Genomic DNA, 18,651 nt, shown 5'->3' with positions numbered 1-18,651 from the left:
TCATGCTGGGTATCGGGTCCTTCGTTCTGGTGAGTTGAACTGCAAAAAGAGGAAGAGGAACACCTATACAAGGTATTCGCCAACAACGGATATCCTCGCAATTTCATCAACAGATGCCTAAGCAACGGAACGAGAACATGCCGCAACCCAAAGGACTAGCCACACTACCATATCTCAAGAGCATTTCCGAACTGACAGCCAGACTACTGCGACCACTAGAACTCATAACAGCACACAAACCAGCAGCCACTCTCAGACAACAACTCACCAGAACAAAGGACCCGATACCCAGCATGATCAAAACCAATATAGTGTACAAAATCCCGTGCAAGGACTGCACAAAACACTACATAGGACAAACAGGAAGACAGCTAACGATCCACATCCATGAACACCAACTAGCCACGAAACGACACGACCAGCTATCCCTAGTAGCCACACACGCAAATGACAAGCAAGATGAATTCGATTGGGACAACACTACTTATTATAGGACAAGCCAAACAGAAAACAGCCAGGGATTCCTAGAGGCATGGCACTCATCCACAGATTCAATCAATAAGCACATCGACCTGGACCCAATATACCGGCCACTGCAACGGACAGCTGGAACTGACAACCGGAAGCGGCAGATTCAAACCACTACAAATGCCGGAGGAAAGATCACAGAAGCGCTTCACAGAAGGCTCCCAAGCACTGAGAATGGCTCATAGACAGGGGACAAAACGTCTGCAACACAAATTCCCAGCTCGGCGAACAGAACCACAACAACGAGCACCCGAGCTACAAATCTTCTCACAAACTTTGAATTATTGAGTTTCCTGAGATTGAGTTGACCCTTGTCTCACAACAGTTAAGAGTCATATGGTGCAATGTATGAGCAAAGTCAAACATTGGATATGGTTTTTCTCAGCCACATAAGAGAGGGTAAAAAAATAAAATAAAATGGCACGTGTAATGCAGCAGACTTCACAGTCAGTTTACAGTAGAAGTTTTGGTATGGACCAGGGTATCATGGTATAGAAACTCAGTATGGAAATACGTATTCAGAATTTCGTGAGAAAGTAAGCATACTTTTTGAACAATTAGTCCATATAAATTTTTAATGTATGGAAGATAGTGGAAAGAAAACTTAAGCTGTTGTACAAGCTTGGGCCAGGGAATAGTTTAACCTTAAGCTGATTGGAAGCTTGGAGAAGCATTTGCCAGCTGCTGAGCTCCATAATAAGACATTAGTAAAAATGAAGAAGTGTTCATTATGTTGCTTAAAGGGTTTCCTGCTTAAAATGTCAAGAATAGGGGACAAACAAGTTTACAATATAACGGAATACTGGTAGACTAATCAGGTTGGCTAAAATGAGGCTTCACCTTTCTCGAGGATAAACTAATCAATAGCACAAGGCTAGACCCAAAAAAAGTCTCATTTGCCTCGTCAGATCAATTGTTTGAGCATAAGCCCCTTAATCGCAAGCTCATGGTTTTTGTTTAAATTATTGAGTACAGGAGTTGGGAGGTCATGTTACGGCTACACAGGACACTGGTTAGGCCATTGTTTGTATATTGCATGCAATTCTAGTCTTCCTATCGGAAAGATGTTGTGAAACTTGAAAGGGTTCAGAAAAGATTTACAAGGATGTTGCCAGGGTTGGAGGATTTGAGCTATAGGGAGAGGCTGAATAGGCTAGGGCTGTTTTCCCTCGAGCGTCGGAGGCTGAGGGGTGACTTTATAGAGGTTTACAAAATCATGAGGGGCATGGATTGGATAAATAGACAAAGTCTTTTCCCTGGGGTGGGGGAGTCCAGAACGAGAAGGCATAGGTTTAGGTGAGAGGGGAAAGATACAAAAAGAGACCTACGGGGCAACTTTTTCACGCTGAGGGTGGTACATGTATGGAATGAGCTGCCAAAGGAAGTGGTGGAGGCTGGTACAATTGCAACATTTAAAAAGCATCTGGATGGCTATATGAATAGGAGGGGTTTGGAGGGATATGGGCCAGGTGCTGGCAGATGGGACAAGATTGGGTTGGGATATCTAGTCGGCATGGACTCTTTCCGTGCTGTACATCTCTATGACTCTATGGTGCTCTTATGGTGCAGTGGTAGCATCCCTATCTGTGTCCAAGGTATGTCATTGACAAGTCTGAACTGATTTATTAAAAATGTCCATAACAAGTGTCTTCTGACCCTAATGCACAACCAAAAGAAGAAAAGATAGACCATAGTCAACAAGAACACTGTAGGAAACAGCACCACAATCAACCAGAGCTGGAACCAGTGTTTGTGAGAACAGATTGTGAGTTAAACTTTGTTAATTACCATTTTATTGTTCTACTTGTGATTCTACTCAATACATTTGCTAGTATTTGCAACAAATTCTTCATGCCGAATGGGAACTAATGGTCCCAAACATTAGCTCAAACTTACAGTCTGATGATTGGCAAAATGAATAATTTGGTGAGAAGAAAGGCAAACAGAGCCTTCTGTAAATCTAAAGACAGTGCCCTCACTTCATAATTAATTTTTACATCTGGGTTACACCATCCTTTTTCAAGCATTCTCCAAAACTACCCCATTCTCCCACCTCTGCCTAATTAGATGGCATTTCACAAATCTATGATATAAAGTACTTGTAAAATTCTAAACTGCAGGGCAATCTAGGTACTCTAATGCACAAGTCTTTAAACATTATTATGCAGGTACAGCAAATAATTAAGGCTAATGGAATGCTGTCCTTTATTAAAAGAAGAATGAAACATAAAAGTAGAGAGGTTATGCTTTTCCTGTACAAAGCATTGGGAATCGGTTTAGCTCAGTTGGTTGGATTGTTGGTTTACAGAGCAGTGTGATTCCAATAGCATGGGTTCAATTCCCATCATCAGTTTGAAGTTCCCATGAAGGACTCTTCTTCTCAACCTCTTCCCTCACCTGAGGTCTTGTGGCCCTCAGGTTAAATCACCACCAGTCGCTTTTCTGTAATAAGAGAGCAACCCCTATGGTCTGGTAAGACTGTGGTGACACACGCACAAAGCATTATTGAGACCACATCAGGAGTACTGTGTACAATATTGGTCTCTTTACTTTGAAACATAGAAAATAGAAGGAGTAGGCCATTTGATCCATCAAGCCTGCTCTGCCACTGAATGTGATCATGGCTGATTATTCAATTCAGTAACCTGTTGCTGCTTGCTCCCCTTGGCCCTAAGAACAATACATAACTCCTTCTTAAAAACCTTTTGCGCATTATCTTCCTGGTAGCCCTCATCAACCTCATTGGCTTTGAATTTCCCTACATTTTTATCCAATTTGTCTAACTCTTAGTCTGTCTACCCCACCAGCCAAATGGAAATACAGCGGAAGCAATTCAGAGGAGATATCAGACACGAGCTGAAAATGTGTTGCTGGAAAAGCGCAGCAGGTCAGGCAGCATCCAGGGAACAGGAGAATTGACGGAAACGTCGATTCTCCTGTTCCCTGGATGCTGCCTGACCTGCTGTGCTTTTCCAGCAACACATTTTCAGCTCTGATGTCCAGCATCTGCAGACCTCACTTTCTCCTCAGAGATATCAGACAACCCACCCATTGCAGGTATGAGGATAGGTTGAATTGACTGCGCTCAATTCCACTTGAGTTATGAAAAGTGAGGGATGATTTAATTGAAGTGGATTGAAAATCCTGAATGGTTTTGATAAGGTGGACATCGAAAGAATGTTTTCTTTTGTAGCAGAGTCCAAAATGGGGAGGCACTGTTTAAAATTTTGAGGTCACCCTTTTAGGAAAGTGGGTTGAGCAACTTTGAAATACTTTGCCTCAGAAATCAGAGGCCGATTCATTGAATATTTTTAAAGTGAATGATATCAAGGGTACATGGGAATATGGAATTCAAAATACACATTGTTCAACCATTGAAAGTCTTAATTTTCTGCCCTAACTTAAATGTATTTGCTATGTATTATATTTCCTAACTAAATGGAAATATACTGAAGCAGGCCATAAAAGATTATGAAAAAAAGTCTACCTATCATTTTTATTCCATGGACAAATCTGAGCTAACATGAACTATTTTCTTACGGGCGAGAAGTTACAGATAAGAAGGAGCAGCAATGTAACAGGAGACCTTAATATTATGCAAACTTATGAATACAATAATACGGGTTAATATTGAATGTACATTTTTTCTGGTATTGCTTTTCTTCTGCTTTCACAGCTAAAACTTATAGTATGCAATGTTGCAATGATTGGAGTTTCGATTTCTGATTCGTTTCTGCAATACTTGGCTTATTTTGCCTCGCAACTGTGTTTTATTTAGGCCACTTAGCGTTTTCCTTTAGCAAGATGGGGTCGTAGTCTCCTGCGAGATGACCCTGGCACAGCCTAACTCGCCTTTAGCAAGCTGGCCGCCCAGTGATTCAGCCGATCAGGTGACTGTCTCTCATTGCAGTCTTGGTTGTTTCGGATCAAAAACCCGAGTGAGAAACGAAACTGACGGGGCAGTGATGTGGGTGTTGAACGGATGCATCTCATATAGAGAGAGGGAGAGGGCGAGGGCCATCGTGCAGTCGACTGAGGAGCGGATCCCTCGAAACAAACACCGTCAGGGCAGGCCAGGCTGAAATCGATGCAGTTGTTTTGCCTGAAGTGACATTTTGTTTTGTTTTCTCTCTGTTCAAATGGACCCGGTTCGCTTCATTGTTGCCACCACGGCTTAGCAGCATTCGCCGGGCGTGAAGCTTGAAGAGGGGAGAAAGCAGGAAGAAAGCCAGGTAAAAATCCCCTGCTGCACAATGGGCAAGGAGGCTGGGGGTGACAACCTGTCTCATTTTGGTTATTATAGTAGGAGTGCCGACAGGAGGGGTAAGCATCAGGAAGGGGGTTGGCGATCGCAGTGGGTGCAAGCCCCCTCACTTTGATCAGCAGTGACAAGCCAGACTGGTTCGACCCTAAATTATTCAACAGTTCAGCTCGACCAAGTGGAGTCATCACAGACGATCCGGAAGTGTAATTGTGTTTGCCGAGAAGTCATTGAAACGACGTGTAGCCGGGGAGATGTCCATAATCTCTTTCATTTCTCACCAGCACACCCCGCCACACACACAAAGTTCCCCAAAAGTCCCCCGTGTTGTGTTATCATGTGAAGGTGCGTTAGACTTGGTCCAGGAAAGGTGGCTGTCTGTCCATCTCTCGGTCTGTTGTTGTGCAGCCTCCCTCGGAGCTGATGTTGTTGGGGGTGTGTGCGGGGTGCGGGAGATGGGTGACCCACTTTCCAAACGCTGACCTGTTTTCCGCCGTCTCTTGGGTTTATTCCATTTCAGAATGTTGACTGATTGCGTAAGTGACAACAAGGTGCTATAACTTGACCCAGCGTCCACAGGTATCGGGTGTAACCACAGGGTGAAATTCCTCTTGACGATAATTCAGTTTTGAAGCTAAATCACGACGGGGACAAACTGAAATTTGTTAATTTTGTAACCGCCGGAACTTTAAAGAGAAACACTCACTTTGATGTAATTTATTCTTTCCCACCCTTCCAATTAATGTTCCAGTCCATGGGCATTTGGCCCTTTGGGGAATTTCACAGTAAACTGTAAAAGTGTAGCCGACTGAAAAAGAAACTTGTATTTTACTGGAAATTGGAGGGGAAAAAAATCATTTTAAAGCTTTATTAAGCAGCTTAACCTCTACTGAGAGGCACGGGGAAATACGTGTGCTGATCAGTTCCTGTTGTGGAAAGTTGACTGACATTTAAAGTAACCCTTTATTAACATGCGTTATGCGAATATATTTCAGTTGCTGAAATGATCAATATTAATGAAATTTTGCTTTCGTGTTGGAGACGGAGAATAGCTCAAAGTTTGTTGTTGCTTTACTGTTGCTGCAAAATGGCAGGAGCTGATCGTAAAGTTGTCATGTTTCATGATTGTGTTTTTTAATATATGTTGGGTGGGGGCGGTGGGAGGTAAACAGTTTACCGTTTGGGATTGGATGAAGAATATTGCTGTGTGCATTTAATCTAAATGTTCAGCAACCGTTGTTTGTCCAGGAAGACGATTAACGGTTACTGGTTCGTGCCAGAGGACGTGAGAGTGGCTACCGCTGCATCTGACTGATGGTACAATATATCTAGTCAGTTTTGTTTTTCTCCCCTCTGCCTCATGTTAATATCTCTTTTGTCTTGTTGACAACTTTGCAGTCAATGCCAGAAATTGACGGCTCCATCGTGTGGTGACCTATCGCCACTAAATCGACGGCGTATGTCAATCGTCTATTTTTTCTATTCTTATTTTTTTCTCTCCCTTGTTAACAGAAAACTTGGTAACATGTATTGTTACCTTCCTGAAGCCTTAGATAAAGGTTGAATCATAACCTCATGTTCTGTAATTCTGTGTCAAAACAAAAGCTTTTACGGGGTGTCTGTTGTAGATGTCATATAGAAAAAGTAGTTTGACAGTACAATGATATAAAAGATTTCAGCGCAGAAGCGGTGACGGAGAAGATAGTACCTGAAACAGTTTGCATACATCACAAGATGAGCTCCGGCCCAGGACGTCTTCCATATCGTGATGGGCGGAGCTTATCTGTGATGTATGCAAACTGTTTCAGGTACTGTCTCCCGCCACCCTCCAATCCCATGTGGTGAAATCTTTTCTATCATTGCGCTGTGAAACTACTTTGGCACCAGTTATTCAAAGTTGTAAGGCCAATCCTAGTGCAAAGTTCATAGGGATAACAGTACTTGCTCATAAATCAAGCCTGTTAGTCTGACAAGATGGAAAAACAGTAACTGCTGGAGAAACTCAGCAGGTCTGGGAGCATCAATACGGAGACAAAGCAGAGTTAACGATTCAAATTCATCAGAACTGGCAAGAAGGTTGAAACCTTACTGCAATGTAAAAAGATCACTTTCTCCTGACGTGGTTTGAAGAAACTAAAGGAACCAACTTTCCAGAGGAACCAACTTTCAACAGAAACATGAATGGCAGAGAGCATCATCTGCAAAGGGCATTTAGGAGATCAAAAATTTGTTTAACAGTTCTAGTTTTGCAATGAACTGCAGCAGACTTCTGCCCCAACCATGTCATCAGTCATTTGTAAAGTCAGAGACTTTGGGGTGGGGGGGGGGGGGGGTTTAGGGTGGGAAGGAAAGATGGGATAGTGCTAAAACTATTTGGTAAGCCAACTTTACTTACCCAAAACAATTGTATAAATAATTTGATAACAAGAGTAGAGCATGGTGACTATGTTGTATAAGACTGTTAGTATCCAAAAGGGTTAACTGAGTCTCCATACCTCAGGGTACAAAGGATGTCCTGGGAGGAGCTAACCAGTGTTTGTGCCAGTTGTTCTAAGTTGCAAGGCAAGTTCTAGTGCTGAGACCACCTAGCTAACAGTAATGTTACTCTTAAGTCCAGCCTGATGGTTTCTTGTCAATTATGTTAACACAAATGTAATGTAACTAGATATTAAGTACTCTGTAACGAATCTGTTTTGTTTACCAAGATTGACCCTATCTTCTGCTGAAGAAATCAAAAGGATTTCCTTCCACATTTGTCAATAACTTAGACTAATATCAAAGTTAAGAATTGGTGACAGTGAATCTACCCAAGGCATCTCAGATAGTTCCACTGGACACTATATTGATCAAGGAGTGAATTTCATGACATATATCAGTGAGAGGCACTTTTTAAGCTTTGCCAGCTGAGTTTGAAGTACAGTGTGTGTTGCGGATGGGAAGTACTGAACTGAATAGCTCTTCTTCACCAGTTTTTTTTATGCAATTGCTGATGCTGGTCCAGAGCAGTTGTGTACCCCTACTGCCCTTTCAGCTGAAGGTGATGTATGGCCTCCTTCCCACTACAAAATTGCAAAGCAACACAACAGTGAAGAGTGGTGTAAAGGTGGAACCAATTTTGAGCTATATACACTGAAAAAATAAATTTGATCATTCAGTGCAGAACAACATTTGTTTTAATTAATATCACAAATATAAATGCAAGAAGAATCAATTGGCCTGCAATTTTACAGATACATAGGATAATCTAATGAAAATTGAAAACCTTCCATTAAAGATTAGGTGAAATATTTATTTTTCCAGGCAGCCTTCAGCTACCAGGATGATAGTTCATAAACAGTTTCAGACATGTAAAATGTTACTATATCTTGACTTTTAAGGAGAAAAAATTTCATATTTGGAGCAATACAAACTTGTAAAGAGCATTTATGAAGGAAGTTAAAGTATGTGTCCCAGATGGTTGATAATGTGTTTGAACATTGTCCTCCATTGTTTACAACAGTTTATTAAAACTTACAATTACCTACGAAAACTACATTTTATAGCACAATTTTTTTATTGGAGTGTGGACCCAAGCATTTTGGCAAAATGCACATCACTGCAATTAAGAACTCATTCAAAGTTGTACTTTAAGATAATGGGATAGAATAAACATGACAAATTTTTAAGTCTTGTGAAGGTTAATTTTCACAGTAAAATTAGAATACTTTCACCTAAGGTCAGAAATCTCAGAATGCACCATTCATTGAATTTGTGAAATTTTAACCAAATATTGTAATCAAAGTTTCTAACTCACAGCAAAATTCTTAATTGGAAAAATAGGAATCAAAGATTAGAATTGAAATGGATAGATTGTTTTAAATCTGTTATGTGTATTATGTACTGGTGTTAATTAAATTCTTAGGCAGAGTATTGGAGTCCATATATTAAAATGTGTGAATAAAATTTTATTGCAGGTCTCTCTGCTTGCTAACTGTGATCCTGAGTCATGAAGAGTGGGAAGATTTTAAAATGTTATATCTGGTTGTGCTCATTAAGCTATTCACATCCAAGGTAGATTTATATGTGCTTGATGAAAATCTAAAATGAAAAGCAAAAATATTGGAAATGCTGAGCAAATGAAGTATCAGCTGTGGAGAGAGGAACAGTTTAAGGTTCAGATATTACTTAAAATTAGTGATTTTTTTTTTAAAGAAAATTTTGTAGCTTAGGTTGATGATAACTATGTAAGTTAGCTCACTGAGCTTGAAGTTTTGTTTTCAGATATTTTGTCACCATACTAGGTAACATCATCAGTGAAAATCTCCAGTGAAGCGCTGTTGGTCTGGCCTGCCTCTCTATTTATAGGTCTTGGTTTCTTAAGGTGGGTGATGTCATTTTGTTTTTTTTCGGAAGGGAAGGTATATAGGATCTAAATCAATTGTTTGTTATTAGAGTTCTGGTTAGAATGCCATGCCTCTAAGAATTCTCGTGCGCATTGTTGTTTTGCTTGTCCTAGGATTTGTGTGTTGTCCTAGTTAAAGTGGTGTCCTTCTTTGTATGTATAGAAACTAGTGATAGTGGGTCGTGTCTTAAAATTATCAGAACAATTAGAGGTAGTAAACATGGCCACAGGAGTCCTGGGCTACCAATAAATCAGTAAGTTTCCCTGTGTTCACTGATGCTGAGAATGTTATGTGGTTTGTTAGTGATGGTCTTTCACCTTTAAGTGGACTCAACACTTCTACTAAAATTTGCACATGCGAATCAGCTGCAAGTCTGATGTATTAGACAGCTGCCAACACCAATGGAACAGCAATCTAAGAAGAACTGGTATCTTTAGAAGAGAAGTAGGGCTGGGGAATATAAATTGCAGTGGTACTAAATGTACTTAGTATTTTCATCAACCTAAAGAATAAAAGTGATGCATAACAAATTTAAAACAAAATTAGAAATTGCTGGAAAAATTCAGCAGATCGGCATCTTCTGTCAAGAGAAAGCAAAGTTAAAATTTGGGCCCAATGACCCTTCTTCAGAACACCTATCTCTGCCTCTCTTTGCCTGACCTGCTGAATTATTCCATCAATTTCTGATTTCCAGTATTTGCAGTTCTCTGGTTTTTCAGAACAAACTTAACTTCCATTTTTCCCATTAAAACAGATTGACCTTGTTGCAGTTTGTCTGTTAAATAAAATGTCCCAAGTTATGTCCTAGCAAAGTCTGCCATCTATCCTGCATTATTTTTCTGGCATTGAAATTGCATTGTGACCATAAGCCAATATGATGTGTTCGCCTGCAGTTCCTTTAATAATAAGTGTGCATATATAATCAGTTTGGAATTTGGATTTTTTAAAAATCGAGGCAAATGGACTTTAGTTTCGGTTTTGTGAAGGTAACAGTTTTAATTTAAAGGGTTCAGAAAGTGCTTGAAACAGCAACCTAAATACGTTATTTCTGAGACAGCTTGTGATTCAGTATACCTGTGGTGTTAAGTGTTATGTATACTTCTGAGTTTATGACAGACAGGGAAAACAAGCCAGAGGCCACTGGTTTAGGTTTTGACTTCAGTTTAGAAGAATCAGCAATTCAGTTCAATAAACCAGTTTCCTCCGAGCAGAAAAAGTACATAAGAGACAACATTTTTACACAGGGAGTGATTAATTCATGGAATGAACTGCCAGATAAAGTGGTGGATGCAAGTACAGTGACAATGTTTGAAAGAATTTGGATAAATTCATGAATAAGAAAGGTTTGGAGGAATATGGGCCAAGTGCAGACAAGTGGGACTAGTTTGGTTTGGGAACATGGTTGGCATGGACTGTTTCCATTCTGAGTATAAGAATCAAGTTTTCAGTTCAGAGGAACAGTCACTCTAGCAAAAAGGTTTTAGTTTCAGAAGTCTTCAAGCTGTGACAGTTTGTACATAGTTTTCAAGTTGTCAGAATTGAAAAGAGGTTTAGGCCATCAGGACTGGAAATAAACCAGCCCAAGGAGAATTGGAAAGAGTCAGTTAATAAAGAGTTGAGATAGGGTGATATTTCTCTGGATTTTGACAATGTGTAAAGGATATTCCTGAGAAACAAATTGAAGCTTGTTTCAATTAAAAATTCTCCAAATTCTCTCATGCTATACATAAATAGCTTTGTTTCTTTTAAATTTTATATAATAAACTTTGGTAAGAACATTTACGGTCTTGTGTGAATATATTCATAGAATTGTAGAATCCCTACAGTAATGAAAGACGCCATTTAGCCCACCAAGTCTGCACTGACCCTCTGAAGAGCATCCAGCACCCACCCTATCCCAGTAATACCCCTATTTTCCATGGCTAATCCGCACATCCATGGATACTATGGGTAATTTAGCATGGCCAATCCACCTAACATGCGCATCTTTGGACTGTGGGAGGAAACCTGAGCACCTGGTAGAAACCCACACAGACACTGGGAGAACGTACAAAGTCCACACAGTCACCCAAGCCTGGAATCAAACACGGATTCTTGGTGCTGTGAAGACAGCATGCTAACCACTGAGCCATCGTGCCACCCCTTAGTGACTAATACCAGAGTAACTAACTGTAGAATGTAAACATATGTTCTTGCAAGTCAGGTTTCACTCTGGAATCTGGCATGTTCAGTCACATTTGTGGGGAGGCAATGCTATAGTGGTAGTGTCACTGGACCTGCAAGCCAGAACCTCAGCGTAATGTTCTGGGAACATGGGTTCAAAACCCACGATGGTAGATGGTAATATTTGAGTTCAATTTTTAAAAAAGTGGCATAATGTTATTTTTCTTAAAAAAAAGTTCTTTTTTTTTTCTTTGGGGAAGAAAATCTGTGTCCTTACCTGGTCTAGCAACCATGCAATTTCAGTCCCACACCAATGTGGTTGACTCTTAACTGAATAATTAGGGATGGGCATCAAATGCTGGCAGTGACACCCACATTCCATGAATATATATGTAAAAAAACAAGTCATACGATCAGCTAGAAATAGTATGTGCGTTCCCGTTGCAAATTTTCATGGCTCCGTGATTGGAAGATTGATCTCTGGATCGCTGCTGTGTGCAACCCTAGAGAAAGTCACAGGGATAAAAATGATTGCTTTTCCTTATGCCACTGATGACATTCCCATTGTTCTGCTGCGGTTCTTATAGTGGTAGAGGTTGCAGTTTTGGAATTTGCAAACATTCTCACTTTGGATCTCAATGATAAAGCAGCTAAAAAAGATGGGCCTTGAGGAATTCCTGCATTTCCCTAACAATTTTCTCAAGCATAGAAACAACACTGGTATCTATTTCGCAATATGGAAAGTTGCCCAAATATACATCTGGATGGGCACATGAATAGGAAGGTTTTAGAAGGATGTAGGCCAAAGGCTGGTAAATGGGACTATATTAGGATATCTGGTCAGCGCAGATGAGCTGGAGCAAAAATTTTGTTTCCATGCCGTATAACTCTGACTCTATGTCCAGAAAAAGGAAATTTTCAATGGAATTGGTTATTGACAGCGTTTGCTCAACAATAATGTGCTCACTGATGCCAATATGGGTTGTGCCAGAGTCATTTAGTTCCTTAGCTTCAAAGATGGACAAAGGAGCTGAACTTCAGGCATGCGATTAAAAAGGTAAAAAAGGCTGTTCTTGACATCAAGGCAGCAGTTGATCATGTATGGCATCAATGATGTTTAATGAAACTCAAGCTACTGAGAATTGGAGGAAAGGTTCTTTGTGGATGGACATTATCCTTAGACAAAGGGAAATGGTTATGGCTGCTGCGAGTCTATAATTTAAGTCCTGGGACAGCATTGCAGGAATTCCTCAAGGCCCATCTTTTTTAGCTGCTTTATCATTGAGATCCAAAGTGAGAATGTTTGCAAATTCCAAAACTGCAACCTCTACCACTATAAGAACCGCAGCAGAACAATGGGAATGTCATCAGTGGCAAATTCCCATTGAAGCTAAACATCATCCTCACTTGGAACAAATATCATGAGATTAAAATCCTGGAACTTCATTATTAACAGCACTTGGATATAACTGCACCCCCAAGATTGCTGTGGTTCAAATAGGCAACTCATCACAAGCTTTTCAAGGGAAATTGGTAATGCGTAATAACACACCCTGGCTAGTGACACTCATCTTCCATGAGTGAGTAGAAAAAAAATCCTTCGAATATTTCTCTGTACCAGATATAAAAATATTGAAAATGAGGATAAATAACTGCTTGGCTGTTAATCAAGCATTACCCAATTACTGAGTAGCCTTCAGGAATACATTTAATCACGTTTGACAATCGTAATTTCTGCAGCTTTGTTTTGCATCAAAATATTTTGGATAAAGGAATAGCACTGAATGTTTCATAGTTCTTAAAAATATGCAGCATAAATAATAGCCATGGCAAGAATGAAAATGAAACTGAGATAATATTATAGAGAATCTTTTCAATTATATATAGTGTTTCATTGTAATAAGTATAACTGAGTATATGAACTTCAGTATCTTCTTTCTATTGTTTGTAATCGAATAACACCATGGATTTGAGTATTATGCTAAGTATTATTGCAGTGATAAAAGAGTAGGAGCTACTGGAGAAACTTTGATTACTGTGTAAACAGTACCTATCCCAGTCAACAGTTTCTTGTGCATATTTATTAACTTAGAGTGCGTCCATCATAAAATGAAGGTTTTGTTTTAAAGTGCTTTGTGTGTAGCCAATAGGATCGCCATGTGCTGAAAAAATTCAAGTGTTCCCTTGCATAATATCATAGCCATCAGTTTTGCAAAAATCCTGTTTCTTAACAGTTTTTGCCTTCCACATGAATTTCAGTGACAACACAATTAAAGGATTTAGTCATCACTATTGTTATTACTGCATTTATTTACAGGGTCCAGGGCTGAGGAAGCTTTTCATTGTGGTACTTGAGATCCTTACCCATGACCCATGCCCCATGCATTGACGTCTTCTCAGGATGTATGTTGCTGCAGTGGATGATTAGTAGTCCAGTGGTGAACTAGCTGAACTCATCATTTGGATTACAAAATTACATTTGTCCCATGACCCTGAGGCAACAGGAAGAGGAAAATGGCAGGACTTCTACTCTTATTATTAATACTAGAAAGGGAGCACATCAGGATAGCATTGTGCTTGGTAATGATGCCTTATATGGATAAATGGTGACACTTTGAAGGCTAACAACTAATTAAGGTACCTGAGGATGGCCAGTGTTTGTAGAACCAATCTGATCAGTTGGAGTTCTAACAAAACCAATAACTAATATTTAGCCCATGGAAGGCACACTCCAAATATTTGACTCTAGTCAAGACACAAAATTTGCATTCACATTAGGTTATCTCAGTGGGCTAGTAGGTAATCTTTTAATGACCAACCTGATTAGAAGGATAACCTCAGATTTGAAACTTTTTCCTGACCTATATTAGTGGAACCATTGACTTCAGGAATGAATCAGGCTAATTAATGCTGGATCACAATATTTCTTTAACTGAAACACTGGGACAAATAAAACTCATATGTTTTATTGGAACTTGCTGTCTTCTAGCAGTTAGTAACCTTAGTCTGTTTACTGGTGAGGAATATACCTACGAATAGCTTTTTTTTCTCATCTGGCATTTTCTCCCATGTTACATGGAATTATCATAATGCCAGTTGATCACTGTTTCATATCAACCATCATTTTTGGATTTGGCAGATGATTTACAGCTGAAACCCTTCAAGGTCTCCATTCTGTCAGACTGAGAATCAATACAAACACATATTAGCTTGTCTATACGAATTACTGGATTATATATTTCTGTGTGTATATGTCTACAATATTCTGAATAGCCCAGTAACATTCCATTGGACTGATACCTAGCGGCATCATTTTTACCAGGTGTCAGAATAATAATTTTGACTTGATTCTATTAGCTAGTGTTATTATCACCTCCTAGCATTAATGACCAGTTGTGGTTATATTCTAGGAAATCGATCTATTAATTTGAATGTGAATTCATCAGCAGCATAATAAGAAGAGAACTATTGTTGTGGATCTAATTGCAGCTATAAAGAAAATACTCCTCCTTTAAGACAGGCCTGAGGCTTTAGGCTGTTGGCTGAATCCTTTGAGTCATAATACAATGAATCAGTTTAAAAAAAATGTACTCAGTTGTATTAGGACATAGAATTTATTTGCTTGAAAAATATCTCATTAAATAATCCCAAGGATCTGGAAGGTTGTCTGGGAATCAACGGCTAAAACACTGTGAATATTAGATTTCATTTCCCCACATGTTTCAACCAAATAATGTGCAATATCATTGAAATGTCTCAGGTAGTCTTATGGTGGATTATTGATTTTAATACTCAAATCTATCACCACCCACTGTGTTGCTCAGTTGCTGACTATATAGAAAAGTTAAGCCATGCAGATGAGGAAGGCCTGGGATTCAATTCCTTGTTATATATATGAATGTATATTTTTAATCTAGTTTTATAAACAATTTGTTATTACACACCTCTGGACTTGAACCTAGGTCACCTGGTGTAGGAGCAGGGACACTATCACTGAACTACAAGAACTCTCAATTCCTAGTTATACAACCTCAGCTGGTATGGCAATAAATCGCCAGTACTTGGCCTCAATTCTCTTCGATTGGGAATAGGAAATTTCAGCTGTCAATTGTTGTTGTGTGATGAAAAGATTGGTCTTGGTTATGGTAGCCTTTTAATCATAGATTTTCACCGCTTGTGATCCAGTTTTACAGATAATAATTGCCACTTGATCAAGGTACAATTTTCCTTAAGGCCAGGAAAAATTAGCCAGGAGGGCAACAAATGATTCTAGTTCACCCTTTTTCTGAAACTTTGCCCTTACATCATATTTTGATGGAAGATATCACTTCTTGTTGCAAAGTAATGTGATTTAAAATGGCTTGATGTCTTCACAGGGAAGTTTTTTCAAATGGATCCTGACTGGCAGAGGGCAAACCACAGGCGAAGGGGTGAAGAAACTGAGTTGGAAAATACAAACAGAAGAGCAGCTGCAGCAGAAAGGCCAAGACGGAACTCTAGAAGAGGAGATGGTGAGTGGGATTGTGAAAGATTACAAATCTTTCCTTAAATCAGAGAAGAACACATTATTACTTTGTATTATCAAGTGTTATTTCTTCCCCCTCTCTCTCCTGCTGAAATATTCAACATTTTCCAAGCTAGGAACTGGTCTGCAAGAAGGCAATGGCTGGAATGATGTTCGATTGGCTGCTTGAAAGTGCTTGTGCCTGGCATGCAGTAACTTTCCATTTAATTCTTCCATGTCTGTGGTGAAATAGAAGGCTTCTGTCCAGATATCTTCTTGATAAGAGATGGGGTGAAAGACTATGAGGGTAGATGGGAAGGCAGAGTAATCAGATCAACCATGATTTTATTCTGTAGTGGAGCAGGCTCAAGAGGTTATGTGACCTACTCCTGCGACTTATTCACATGTTCAATGTGTAAGTTAAAGGAATTAACCCTATCTAAGTCCTGGTTAATTAATAAATGGACCCACTGACTCACACTGGAAGTTCCTCTGCCCTTGACTACACCCCCAGACCAGAATCCTGAAGACCTGACTTTCCTGCTCAGACCCAATTCCCGTCCACTTCTCCAGGGATCCAATCCTAATTCTTCTCTCTATAAACCCAACTCTCCACTACCTAGCTAGCCCCTACCCTCCAAAGACCTGACCACTCCTCGACCTAATCTAATCTCTAACTCATTCTCCCTACCCCCTGTATTCCACTGTTGGTAGCTGTCAAAGTTATTTTGGACATTTAAACCATAGAATAAGATACGCAGTGCTGTGAAAGAGGTGTCTGGTTTCAGCACCTATCCATTGCACTGCTATCCATATTGGCTCCTAGTCTGGACCAAGCTGCTTTGTCTGGGAGGCTCCTTGCCTGGGAGCCCACCTGAGAAACTCCTCTGAAGTAAGTGGGAAACATTTAGTTTCATCTGGTTGGATCCAACCCAGATCAGAAGATTCAGGCCCTTATCCCTCGACTTCTCGTGATTACAATTGAGATTGGGAATTCCAGTGTCAGAAATTATGGGTTATGTTTAGTGCCAGCTCTCAAATAGCACATTTCAATGTTAGTTTACATGCTTAGGAAGCCTGAGTTTTAGCTAAAAATAGTCATGCAATGTCTTTAGTAGGGAAAGAAGTGCATTTTCCAGTAAATCAAAAGTGCATGTATTGATTTCCCAAAGGGCATAAGTATGGTGAGTCAGTTGTTGATTGTTCTCTCCCTTCCTGTGAGAAAATATTGATATTTATAACCTGTCATTGCATTTTAACCCAATCGTCTCTGTTCATTGCTTTTTACTTCTTTATATTTCTTTGGTTTACAATTTCTTGGTTGTCTTCAATTTTCTGCCCTTTAACAGTTACATTCTCGTTCTCTTATTTGACTTACACAAGTGACCTTATTACAGCAAATTTGAGACTGAGGAATCTGTTTCAGAATAACAACTCACAGCATAGGGATAGACACTGATCTTGAACTTAGGGGAGTCGGTTTGTCACTGGATTAATTATACAGAGGCCCAGGTGAGTGTCCCAGCCCTGAAAGAACATAGAACATTACAGCACAGCACAGTACAGATCCTTCAGCCCTCGATGTTGCATCGACCAATCTGAAGCCCATTCTATTAAGATTATATCCCACCACTGTTGGAATTTAACTTCAGTTTAAAAATCTGGAGTTGTCAGACAGTTTCAGTAACGTTGACCATGAAACTATAAATGAGTTTTATTAAAAAGAAACATCTTGGTCCAATACTGCCCTTTAGGAAAGAAAATCTGCCATCCTTACCTGTGTGGCCTTATGTGATTACAGACTCTCAGTAATGTGGTCACATACAAGTAAATACACATGCAAGTTACCCAGTTCAACAGTAAGTTTAAGAGGCATCAAATGCTGAGTTTGTCAGCAATCCCACAAACAAATAAAAAAAAATTAAAACTGACCGTTCACATGTCCTGCATGAATACAGCCATCACCACCTATAGCTAAGCCCTGTGCCAAGCAAACATTGTCTACATAACATATGCTTTAGTTAGGAATATGCTGGAAGTCTTAAGAATATACTATAAGACCATAAGACATAGGAGCAGAAGTAAGGCCATTCGGCCCATCGAGTCCACTCCGCCATTCAATCATGGCTGATGGGCATTTCAACTCCACTTACCTGCATTCTCCCAGTAGCCCTTAATTCCTTGTGACATCAAGAATTTATCAATTTCTGCCTTGAAGACATTTAGCGTCCCAGCCTCCACTGCACTCTGCGGCAATGAATTCCACAGGCCCACCACTCTCTGGCTGAAGAAATGTCTCCGCATTTCTGTTCTGAATTTACCCCCTCTAATTCTAAGGCTGTATCCACGGGTCCTAGTCTCCTTGCCTAACGGAAACAATTTCCTAGCGTCCACCCTCTCCAAGCCATGTATTATCTTGTAAGTTTCTATTAGATCTCCCCTTAATCTTCTAAACTCCAATGAATACAATTCCAGGGTCCTCAGCCGTTCCTCATATGTTAGACCTATCATTCCAGGGATCATCCGTGTGAATCTCCGCTGGACACGCTCCAGTGCCAGTATGTCCTTCCTGAGGTGTGGGGACCAAAACTGGACACAGTACTCCAAATGGGGCCTAACCAGAGCTTTATAAAGTCTCAGTAGCACAATGGTGCTTTTATATTCCAACCCTCTTGAGATAATTGACAACATTGCATTCACTTTCTTAATCACAGACTCAACCTGCATGTTTACCTTTAGAGAATCCTCAACCAGCACTCCCAGATCCCTCTGTACTTTAGCTTTACGAATTCTCTCACCGTTTAGAAAGTAGT

The 18,651-nt window shown here is 39.9% G+C and overlaps 1 protein-coding gene across 5 annotated transcripts in view; it reads left to right on the top strand.

Moving 5' to 3' along the window:
• The window catches only part of znfx1 (zinc finger, NFX1-type containing 1), a 69,267-nt gene that overhangs the window by 4,314 nt on the left and 46,302 nt on the right, over positions 1-18,651 (top strand). Inside the window, exons 1-2 of one of the 5 annotated variants that reach the window (XM_043710199.1) lie at positions 4,382-4,760; positions 15,711-15,845. In XM_043710199.1, coding sequence (XP_043566134.1) covers positions 15,725-15,845 — 121 coding nt within the window. In that variant the 5' untranslated portion in view covers positions 4,382-4,760; positions 15,711-15,724. The other 4 variants (XM_043710197.1, XM_043710202.1, XM_043710201.1 and 1 more) reach the window with 4 other exon arrangements.

This window comes from Chiloscyllium plagiosum, chromosome 20 (assembly GCF_004010195.1).
Source record: "Chiloscyllium plagiosum isolate BGI_BamShark_2017 chromosome 20, ASM401019v2, whole genome shotgun sequence".
NCBI lineage: Eukaryota > Metazoa > Chordata > Chondrichthyes > Orectolobiformes > Hemiscylliidae > Chiloscyllium > Chiloscyllium plagiosum.
The sequence above is the reverse complement of the archived record's forward strand: the minus strand, read 5'-3'. Positions and strand labels throughout refer to the sequence as shown.